The sequence below is a fragment of the Caretta caretta genome, chromosome 9 (assembly GCF_965140235.1).
Source record: "Caretta caretta isolate rCarCar2 chromosome 9, rCarCar1.hap1, whole genome shotgun sequence".
NCBI lineage: Eukaryota > Metazoa > Chordata > Testudines > Cheloniidae > Caretta > Caretta caretta.
This window is the reverse complement of record NC_134214.1, coordinates 74,036,580-74,048,794: the sequence shown is the minus strand read 5'-3', so window position 1 is coordinate 74,048,794 and position 12,215 is coordinate 74,036,580. Positions and strand designations below refer to the sequence as shown.

General features: G+C 42.0%; 1 protein-coding gene across 1 annotated transcript in view; it reads right to left on the bottom strand.

The window, feature by feature from the left end:
* POF1B (POF1B actin binding protein) overlaps positions 1–4,212 on the bottom strand; it is a 46,038-nt gene extending 41,826 nt beyond the window's left edge. Inside the window, exon 1 of the mRNA XM_048863128.2 lies at positions 3,533–4,212. Within this exon, the coding sequence (XP_048719085.2) occupies positions 3,533–4,108 (576 nt within the window). The 5' untranslated portion in view covers positions 4,109–4,212. The remainder of the gene's footprint in view (positions 1–3,532) is intronic.
* Between the last annotated feature and the right edge of the window lie 8,003 nt (positions 4,213–12,215).

Here is a 12,215-nt window from a genome sequence, read left to right as displayed (position 1 = left end):
CATCAGCACTACAAAGAAATTATGAAACAAAATTTTATTGCAGCTTGTCATAAATATAAAGGGAAGGGTAAACACCTTTAAATCCCTCCTGGCCAGAGGAAAAACCCTTTCACCTGTAAAGGGTTAAGAAGCTAAGACAACCTCGCTGGCACCTGACCAAAATGACCAATGAGAAAGACAAGATACTTTCAAAGCTGGAGGGGGGAGAAACAAAGGGTTTCTCTGTCTGTGTTGTTTTTGCCCTGCAGGACCAGAGCAGGAATGCAGGTCAGAACTCCTGTAAAGAGTTAGTAAGCAATCTAGTTAGATATGCATTAGATTCTGTTTTGTTTAAATGGCTGATAAAATAAGTTGTGCTAAATGGGATGTAGATTCCTGTTTTTGTAACTTAAGGTTTTGCCTAGAGGGATTCTCTATGTTTTGAATCTGATTACCCTGTAAGGTATTTACCATCCTGATTTTACAGAGGTGATTCTTTTACTTCTATTAAAATTCTTCTTTTAAGAACCTGATTGCTTTTTCATTGTTCTTAAGATCCAAGGGTTTGGATCTGTGTTCACCTGTGCAAATTGGTGAGGATTTTTATCAAGCCTTCCGCAGGAAAGGGGGTGTAGGGCTTGGGGGGGGGTGTGAGATTTTGGGGGGAAAGACGTTTCCAAGTGGCTCTTTCCTGGTTATATTTGTTAGACGCTTGGTGGTGGCAGCAATAAAGTCCAGGGACAAAAAGGTAAAATAGTTTGTACCTTGGGAAAGTTTTAACCAAAGCTGGAAAAAATAAGCTTAGGGGGTTTTTCATGCAGGTCCTCTCATCTGTACCCTAGAGTTCAGAGTGGGGAAGGAACCTTGACACAGCTCCATGAACTTCTGTCGCTAATAGCATCAACAAATGTTAACTTTGTAAAAGATAAGACACAACATTTCCACAGAAAATGGATGTATTTGCTGAAGTAGTGAGAAAAGAAGATTGACGGAATAACTAATACTTGCTGTGTAGTGTCACTCTATGCTACTGTGCTGTTCCAATTGTAGCTATAAATTAAGAAGGCATCTGCTTCTTTATTATATATATATATCAGGATCCACTACAAAATATTTAAATCAGTTCAGCTGCACAATAAAAACTACATCTTTCCTCTGCTCTTTGACCTCATGGAAGACCTACTGGTCTTTAATATCATACTGGTATCTGTTCTGCTATTTTTTTTTATAATCAACTTTTCTGGAAAGAGGGCTACCACTACTAGTCTGATCTATTTAAATTGATTTGTGCATTTTCAACTTCAAGTAGATTTCCTTTAGAGAGGTCATCTAGTCCAGTCCCCTGCACTCATGGAAGGACTAAGTATTATCTAGACCATCCCTGAGAGGTGTTTGTCTAACCCACTCTTAAAAATCTCCAGTGATGGAGATTCCACAAGCTCCCTAGGCAATTTATTCCAGTGCTTAGCCACCTGACAGTCAGGAAGTTTTTCCTAATATCCTGCCTGAACCTCCTGCAGGCTTCTTGTCATATCCTCAGACATTAACAACAATAATTTCCCCCCTCCTCCTTGTAACATCCTTTTATGTTCTTGAAAACTGTTATGTCCCCTCACAATTTACTTCTCTTTTTTCCATACTAAACAAATCCAATTTTTTCAATCTTCCCTCATAGGTCTTCCCTCTTGTTTTCTAGACCTTTAATAATTTTTGAGACTAACCAATTTATTTGAGCATAAGCTTTCGGGAGCTACAGCTCACTTCATCGGATGCTGTAGCTCACGAAAGCTTATGCTCAAATAAATTGGTTAGTCTCTAAGGTGCCACAAGTACTCCTTTTCTTTTTGCAAATACAGACTAACACGGCTGTTACTCTGAAACCTGTTAATAATTTTTGTTGCTCTTCTCTGGACTTTCTCCAATTTGTCCAAGTCTTTCCTGAAATGTGGCACCCAGAACTGGACACAACACTCCAGTTGAGGCCTACTCAATGCAGAGTAGAGCAGAAGAATTACTTCTCATGCTATTTTTTACAACACTCCTGCTAATGCATCCCCGAATGATGTTCGCTTTTTTTGCTGCAGTGTTAAACTGTTGACTCAAATTTAGCTTGTGGTCCACTATGACCCCCAGATCCATTTCCGCAGTACTCATTCCTAAGCAGTCATTTCCCATTTTGTATGTGTGCAACTGATCATTCCTTCCTAAGTGGAGTACTTTGCATTTGTCCTTATTGAATTGTGTTGAACTGAAATATTGTGGGGGTTTATTTGTTTGTAGTCCTGTAGTCAACAACAGTAGATAGGAATTACTAAAGAAAGCTTGAACAAATACAAATGTAGTTCATCTATTCTAAGATACGAAAAAGTGGAATTTAAATTGAAAATCATAAAAAACCTGGATTGTGAAAATACATTACAGTTACATATAGCTTTTCACACATAGATAACAAACAGGTTGCTTAGCATAATTTCAGCAATGCCCTGTGTATAATGCTTTTCTTTAATACTTACAATGTAATAAAAATTACTATTGGGACACAAAAAGGTATCTTAATGTACTGTTTGGTTTTGATCTCATTCCAAAAGCAGTCACTAGCTTTTATGAGGTCCATCTATCCATTTCATAATCCATTTATCTTTACAGTACAGAAATAATACATAATTTCTTATACAAGAACAAGAACAGAAATCCCAGGACAAACTGCAAAACACTTCTAAACCTAATGATTTTGCCTGTTACAGTTCTCAGCTGCAGATAATCATCAGTGCTCATACTTTAATTCAGTCCTGTTTACACCACATTCATAAAGCTGCCACACCCCTACAGGTTTCAGAGTAACAGCCGTGTTAGTCTGTATTTGCAAAAAGAAAAGGAGTACTTGTGGCACCTTAGAGACTAACCAATTTATTTGAGCATGAGCTTTCGTGAGCTACAGCTCACTTCATCGGATGCATACCGCGTGCATCCGATGAAGTGAGCTGTAGCTCACGAAAGCTCATGCTCAAATAAATTGGTTAGTCTCTAAGGTGCCACAAGTACTCCTTTTCTTTTCACACCCCTACAGAACTCTTTTGTAAATTACCTTTTCTCTGCATGTCAATAGATCTATGGTGAAAGCTAAATACACCTCTCCCCTACTGGTGAATGCCAAAAAAGAAAATACTCTCCCATGCAGCTTGCAAATCTGTTTAGAAGCATAGTAGCCCTTGAATGACGCACTTCAGGAATAGCCATATACAGGAATTTTGAATTTCAATGATTCATCAGTCCCTCAGCAACAATTGTGTAAATGGGCCTGTGGATCAGTGACCTCCCACCCACAATGTAACCAGTCAGTGACCCCAGCCCAACACACACACACAGTAACTAGTCAATCACTCCCCCCATTCACACAGTAACTAGTCAATGAAACCCTCCCCCGCGCGCTCGGTCACGCACAGCCACCCAGGCAGCAGGAAGTAGCAGAGGCCCAAGTCTACAGAAGCACAAGAGGCAGCCGAACGAGCCCCCGGCCAAATCCCGAAGGCGGGAGGGAGGGAGACCCACCTACCTGCTGAGGCGGGTCGCGGCTCCAGATGACATGCTGGTGGCCTGGCGCGGTCTCCAGCGGGGACACCGCCCTGGGGGAGCACGGAGGGAGCTCCAGCACCGGCCCCCGCCTGCCCCCGGGGTAGCTATAGGTCCTCACCCGCTCGTACACAACGTTGCCGTCCTGATGCTGATGGTGGGGCAGCGGCTCGGGGCAGGGCAGGGGCCGCAGATCGGGGCATCGCTTGGGCAGCGGCTCGGGGCACTGTTGGGGCCAGCACGGCAGGGGCTCGGGGCACGGCTTGGGCAGCGGCTCGGGGCACGGCTTGGGCCAGCTCGGCAGCGGCTCGGGGCACGGCTTGGGCAGCGGCTCGGGGCACGGCTTGGGCCAGCTCGGCAGCGGCTCGGGGCACGGCTTGGGCCGGCTCTGGAGGGGCGGCGGGTCGTGGCACGGCAGGGGCTCGGGGCACGGCCGGGGCCGGCGGAGCGGCAGAGGCAGCGTGTGGTAGCAGGGCTGGGGCCGGTGGTGCTGCGCCCCGTGCTGCTGCAGGTGCGGGGGCAGCGCCTGGGTCTGCAGCTGCTGCTGGTCGCCGTACATGCTGCCCGCGGGGAGCCCACCCGGAGACGCGGAGCTGGGCGGGAGCTGGGAAGCGGGGCAGCAAGTGCGGGCGAGCTGGGCTGGGGCGGGGATTAGTAGCCGCGCGGGCAGCGCCCGGGACTGGACACGCCTTGGAGCGGCGGCGGCTCACCTGACTCCCCCCCTCCCCCCCCGCCGCCTCCGCTGGCAGGCTGCCAGCTCGGCCTGGCGCGCGCGGGGGAGGGGGGGGGGGGAGCAGCGCAGGCAGGTGCGCCGCGCCCCCACCGACTGCAGGCCAGCCTGGGGCAGAGCGCCAGAGGCCTGGCGGGGAAGCCCCCCGCTGCCCACCACCTTAGCATTGTTCGCTCCAGCGGGGGGCAAGTAATGTCAGCCTTCAAAGGCGCTGGAAACAGGGTAGGGCTATCACCCATTCCCCTTCTGTTAAAACCAGACTGTACGATTGATGCCAGTATGATTGTCCTGTGTTTATCAGGGTGACAAGGAAGGAATTAGTATTAGATAATGAAAATAGGTGGAGTGAAGGAAAGCCTAAAATACATTAACATTACTTATAATAATTCATGGCCTAAACTAATTTCTGTTACAGGCACAGCATACAAAGAGAGATGTTAGATAAACATAAAAATACTCTTGCTGGAAAATGCAACCTAACTTTATTTCTTGGAATTCAGAATAGTAACACATGCACAAACCAGGGAGATACAAAGCAGACTGCTCTCAAAACAGACCACAGCTTACCTTGGTCTGGCTGCTGCCAGGCCCAGATCTCATGCTTCACTAGGAAGACCCATAGGGGCAAGCAGGAGCAGGAAATTTGAAGACCTTTGATCATTTAAAGTAATAAATCACAATTTTAACACAACTTTCAAAACACCACAGTTTCCAATAGAGACAACCACCATATTTTCAAATAGGACTTTATGTATATTTGTGCAGAATAATCCCTTTCTATACTCATTTTCAGTTGTCATCAGCCTTGGTTTGACATTTCCTGCAGCTGTAATAAAGCAAAATGAATTAATTTCATTCCTGATGTGAGTGCACTTAAACTTCCCCTTTGGTGTCTTAATGTGTTCCCAGGTTAGGTTGAAGGGACAGAGGAGTGTAATCTGCTACTTAGTCACAGCCAGTTAAATCACTCAAATTCTATGCCAAAAGTAAGGGGTTTGCAAAACTTTCTACTACGTTGTAGACCACTTTCCATTTGTAATCATAGGGACCACTTTCTCACCCATTCACATTAACAACCCTCTGGCTACTACAGCAATTGCTTATATAGAAAAGTGATATTAGGCAATCATTTTAATATATTTGTAGCTATTTTTAATACAGTTTGGGAGTTGGTGTCAAGGAGGAGAGGCAACATCATGTGACCAGGTTGCTCTTTAGGGACAGACCACCAGCAAGTTCTCTGTTGATTGTTTGGGAGGCAATAGCCTAAAACTTCACTCCATAGGAAAGAATATATGTTCCACTGAATTTTTCAATCCAGAATACTTTCTTTGGTGCTCCCTTGTCACATTCAATAACCAAATGGCCCTGTCCCCTCTTCTTGCAAGTTAGTGCAAAGGATAGTAGCATAACTATGTAAAATATTGTATAAAATCTCAAACATATATATGTATCATCCTCTGATGCTCCAGCTTGGTGCACCGTCACCCTATAAGCTTACTAGTTGCTTTCGGGTCCCACAAGATAAAGGTTGTATTATTACTAGTACATACTGATGATGATTTTATTATTAACATTAATTGTAGCTAGGAATAGCTGACAGAGGCTTCAGTCACATGAAAGAACAGTCAGACAAATTAAAATAACTGTTTAAGAGGCCTTTACCTCAGGAACCCTGGCTTACAAGCGCCTAAACTCAAAGTCCCCAAGCAATGTCTCTGAGCCTGGTCAAGCTAGTCTTCTGGAGCCTGAAAGAGAGATGAATGTTCTGATAGTAATCCATACAGCCAAGAGGAGAAAACAGAAGGAGCAAGGATTTAGCAGCTGGTGATTATCCCACAGGAAGCACTTGACAGAGCTAAGATTGAGTTATCCACGGAACTCCCATTCTTATTAACAGGAATTTTGTCTAACTTCCTTCTTAGTTACCATATTAAGTGACCTTTTGTACTAGAGGTTATGTTTATTGTAGAAAACCATTTCTATTGTTTCTTTTGTTGGCTAATGGAGGAGGATGTTTTCCTAAGTTTCTCTAAAAGTTAAAAAATGAGCAGGAGAAAACGATGTAGAAGGGCCTTCAACTCCAAAATCTACAGCAGAGTTCATCATTTGTGAGAAGATAATGGAAGAGATTTGGAGTTGTGGCACAATATCCAATCTGTACTCATAAGACTGATAAAAAATGTAAAGACAGCAGTCACCATTTGAGTGCTATTGCCTCTAACAGTGGCCGCTCATAAGTGAAGCTATGGTCACTTTGCATTGCTACAGCCCTATGTCCCCATTTTCCACAGCCGGGCACTCTGCTGTTTTTCACATTAGCTAAACCAGTAAACAAATATGCCCCGATGTATTTAAAAAAGCAGCAATACATGTCAGATGCAGAATTCTGAACTGTAATTCTTCAGTTATGATTAATAATGCTCTTTGTCGAAAGTGCAATTATAATTGCTGTTCTGCCTCTCCTGGCAGCTCCTTGCATCACCTCTTAGCTCAATTTAATGTATAAATAAGCAAAGCAGTGAGTCAGTACACCTGGAATTTTGCTTTCTTTCATCCCTGCATATGTAGTAAGTAGTATTTGTTCCTTTGATTCCAGACCAACATAAAATCTAGTGATTAACAACTATTTCTTGTTGTCTTTCAGATGTTGCCAGACATAAGGAGGTTGTTTAAAAAAAGATTTAGGGCCAAGTTCATTCCTAGTGTCCAATCACGGACTCCCAATTGTTTTTCTGTTGAGGCATTTTACTGAACATTTTTCTGTGAATCCACAAAAATGTGACCCAGATATTGTGAAAGTAAGCTTGAGTATAAAATCAGATGCCTTCTAGAATGTTTACTTATAGAAGAATTGAATAGGACACACATCATATTGATATTCCTAATTTCCAATATATCTGAACTCTATAAAATCACCATTTGGGATAGTCCTGCCACTCTCAATAAAATAAAAATAAAACATTGGTTCACTTGCAGTATAAAAAGTTTAAGACTCTTTATTCCATATAATGAAAGAAGAGAAACGGTACTACGAAAAATGGGATTTGCATATTTTGCATATCTTCACTAATATCCAAGCTGAGCATAAAGAACCTGGGTTAAGCTCTTTGCACATTTATTAATTAACATTGGTTAGTTAGCTATCCTTTAGCATTAAATAAAAAATCAACATATGAGGGTTATGTGAATCAAACAGTACACAATTTCTTCCCATCTCCCCCTCTTTTTCTCTTCTGTCTCATGTTATTTTTCAGCAGGGTTTTGTCTCTTTTTGTGTTTATTAATATATACTGTCTGTTATGATAACTTAATACCAAATAATAAACACCACAAGCATAGTAGCTAATGTGCATACATCATGCCTAGTGTTGGTTTCACCTTTCTCCTTTTGGGATGGGGATTCTGCAATCACAGATGAGGACATCATTTCTTGTTTGATTTATATGTTGATTCTTAATCCAATAAAAAGTGCGTGTTTGCAGGAGGTGGGAGGAAGGAATCCTTTACTATGTAACTGATGTAACCATTCAGTTTCTAACAGATTACAATACTGATTTCAGAGTTTTAGTAGTTTTTAATGTTCTCAGAAGAAAATGCACCAGTTGGGGCTCAAATCAGAAAGGTACTGATCACCTTCTATCCTATGAGCACCCTCATCTCCTAATGTCAGTGAGACGTGACACACCTCACATATAACATGTGCAGTAAATACTCAGCATTTGAGGGCTGAATCCTAGATTTCTATGAAAAATTAAGTACCATTATTTACCAAACCTGATAAGAGCAATAAATACAGAACTTTATATTCCACATCTAGAAAACAGAACTTTATCTACCTTAAACCTTCAACATAAATTAAGTGGTAAACATGTTGCCGAGTCTTCCTTATTTTATGGTACATGAATGTCATTTGAATACATACCACTGTTTGTTATACCACCTAGTTTTAATTTACAGGCCCAAGCTGTCCTAGGAAAACTCCTAATGAAAAAGGGCCTGCAAATATCTGGAACATAGTAGGGCAATTGTTAAACTAAAAAGCCTGGCACACTTTGGGGGAGTTTTGTGCCACAGAACAGTATTATGCTTATTGTCACAATAAGACAATAAGAGAACAGGAAATGAGCTCAACTTCACAACAATAATTTGCTTTTCCCCTCCCAGACAGGTTGTTGGATGAGCAATTCACATATTGTTGTTAGAGTTAAGGAAGACGGAATCATTACATGTTTTGGCACAGATGCTGGTGCCATTGATTTCAAGAGGAACAACATCAAGCCTTTACAAATATTTTGTATACTTTTCTTTTAATTTATACATTACACAGGGAGGATTATGTCAAAGAAGCAGCTCTAGTGTCATTTTTTTTAATTACTCTTTTGAAATCATTACGCAAATATCTTTTACTATGATCCTTTTGAATGTACCTCAAACTTTAAAAGCTGGACAAAACTACCAGAATGACGTAAACAAACAAACATCTAAGGTGTTATTTTTATGTAATTTTGCTTTTTATTTTCCCAATAAGTGGAAAGAATGGCTTAAAATACTTATTTTACATGCTTCTCTATACTACTGCATTCACATGATTCAACACTACAAAATCAACATGGTCCTATATAACAGATAGTAGTCATTTAAAATCACAACAGTAGAATTAATGGGCCAGATCCTCCATTGATATAAATCAACTAATTTACAACATCTGAGGATCTGGCCCAATATATTAAACAGATTACGGGTTATAGTAAGTATACATATATCTGTTATAAAAGTTATAGAAATGATTTATTTTCAAATAGTGCTTCCCACTTGGAGTTGCATCAACTTTGTTGTATTCCTTTATCTTGTATATCTAATGCTTTTTAAAAAAACAGCTTATGTAAGATCGTTTATGCAATTCTGTTTATCTTTAATGTTTCAGTCATTAATTTTATTGTACTGAATGTTTTTCCAGGGTATATACTTTTTCATTCTCATATTTAACTGTTAAAAGTAAACTAATATATTTTGGCAAATAATGGAGACATTTTTGTAGTAAATTTTCAGAGACCAAATTTCACTCATTTTGTTCTATAATTCAACAAGAATTAGGGGTAAATTCATTAAATTCTCTAATTAAAAATAAATCTTTGTCCTTTCCTACCATCTGGGGGTGAGGGGAAGAGAAAGCTCAGATTTAGGGTCAGTGACTGATTGAGGACACAAGAAACAAGGGACCAACTCTTGTTAGTCTATAGTTAAACTACAAAGAGAAGGCAGAAGATGCAGTACTCATCATGATGAGCTGTCTAATCCTCCCACTTTAATACACATCTGTTTCATCAGCTGATTGAAATTAAGATCTACTGCAACAGAACACAGTTTTGGCATATGGGAGTTGCTTCAGCCAACACCCTTTAGTTGGGGAAGAACTTTATGCAAGATTAGCAACTTGACATCATAAACAACACAAAAAAAGAGGACCTGACATTTTGTTTATGAAAGTTCCTATCTGACGGAAGAATTTATGGCCTTGAAAAAGCCTTTAAGAAGTCTAGGTTTTTGTACCTTTTAAATTATCTTTGCAGCAGGGAATCTATCTCCATATGTGTTTGTGCATCACCTAGGACAATGAAGTCCTGATCCTAACTAGACTTTAAAATAATAAACTAATGATAGCGGATAATGTAGCATTCTCCCAGATCGAGTGACAGGTTTTGTATATGAAATCTGCAGAAGAGTCTCCTGTTTTTAACTATTTTTCCCAGCCCCAAAATACTTTAGGCCTTTCAACTTGTTTTGAGTTTCAAAAAATCAGGTGTGCTGCTGCTTGCACAGTTTGCAGATTCAATTACCACAAGTTCACATGCAAATTGGTATTTGCATGCACAGTGTAACTGCCTGCACAGAATTATTAACAGTAGTACTACTTCTGTAGCACCAAGGGCCTCCCATCAGGGCCCCATAAATGAGTTGGCTGCCCTCATACCACCTTGTGACTGGAGTGCCTCTGCACTGCCCTGACATTTATTCTGTCCTCCAGGCTCTTTTACAGATGCCACATGCTTGCTCATCCAATCACCACCCTAAGTGGGGACTGGGTTTATTAGACAAAATGAACTCAAAAGTCAGGCCATGTCTACACTACAAATTTAAGTCAACCTAACTTAGGTCAGCATACTGCCAGCACAGTAATTACTTCACTTGTGTGTGTCTACACTTTGCTCCTTGTGTTAGCCATGAGCATCCTCACCAGGAGCACTTGTATCAATTGTACTGTTAGTGTGGGGCATTGTGGGAAGGCTTTTGAAAGTCAGTAACAATCAACATAAGCAATGCAGTGTCTACACTGACAGTGCATCAACCTAACTACATTGACCTTGAATCTATGCCACTCAAGGAGGTGGAGTTAAGTTGGTGTAGCAGGGCAGTTACGTCGACAGGAGCAAAATTGAAGTGTAGACACTTCCATAGGTTGATGTAAGCTTCCTTGTGTTAACCTAACTCTGTAGCATAAACCAAGCCTAAAACTCAAAGTTTCAAAAGTCTGTCCTGGGGCACGGCTCTGACCTCAGGGCCTGGGTGAGTGAAAGAGATTCTTCACAGGCTCCTTTTATCAGTCCGTCAGAGGTGATCCATTCTGGGTTCAGCATGCAGCTGCCCTACTCAGAGCTGACTCCCTGACAGACTTCCCAGAGTCAGCCCTCTTCAAGAACTGCTTCTGCTGTCTTATAAGGTACCAGCTGCCTGAGGTTCCCTCCTTGAACCAAGTGTCTCTGGTTAACTCATTTAGCAAACCTGCTCCAAGCTTCAAGACTTCTATAGGTAGCTCCCTCACTCCCTCTGCTCTTTCATCATATGTCTACACTGCAATTAGAAGCCCATGGCTGGCCTGTGCCAGCTGACTTGGGCTCACAGGGCTCAGGCTGTGGGGCTGTTTAATAGTAGTGCTGTCTTGGCTTGTGCTGGAGCCCAGGCTCTAGAACCGTAGGAAGGGGAGGTTGTCACAGAGCTTGGGCTACAGCCCAAGCAGGAACATCTACACTACAGTTAAACAGTCCCACAGCCAGAGCCACACAAGTCTGAGTCATCAGGCATGGGCCAGCTGCAGGTATCTAATTGCAGTGTAGACATACCCTCTCACATACTGATTCTGCTCTGCGCAGGCCTCTCAGGGAACTCACTGTGTGGCTCGCCATCTTCGTTCATCCTGGACAGAAAGTGGTTCTTGCCGGGACTATGCTCTGTATGAAAGCAATAGTGCTTGAAGGCAAGGTACATTACAGGTAACCCAGACATTTGAATTTTTCATTGTCTGGAGCCATTGGAGCATTGCGTGGTAATTGACAAGAAGAAAGGAAGTCCCAAACAAATAATAGTGCAGGGCTTTCACCACCCACTGTATTTCTAGACACTCCTTCTGGAGGACCAAATACCAGGTTTCACAGTCTAGGAATTTCCTACTCATATTCAGAATAGGATGTTCTTGAATGTGGAATTACTGGGACAGTACCACCCCCAGGACCTGGTGTAGGGCATCCATTTGTAAAATAAATTCTTGTGAAAAATCAGGGCTACGCAGTACTGGTTTATTACAGAGAATCCTTTCAATGTCTTGGAATGCCTGGTCACACTGGAGAGATCAAGTGACCTGCCGAGGAGCTGCTTTGTTAACAAGATCTGTAAGGGAAGCCACTAGAGATGTAAACTTGGGTACAAAATCACCAATACCACCGCGCCAGCCCCAGAAGTGCCCAAACTTGCTTTTTTGTTTTCAGAATGGATGTGTTGGCTAGGGTTGCACTTTGACGGCAAACGGTTGCACTTTATCATTTCCCAAAAGATACCTTAAGTATGTGTTAGCTTACTTCACTAATGTGCATTTCTTTGGGTTTGTTGTTAAATTGGCATCCTGTAGGGCCTAAAGGACTGTGACTAAGTCCCTGAGGTG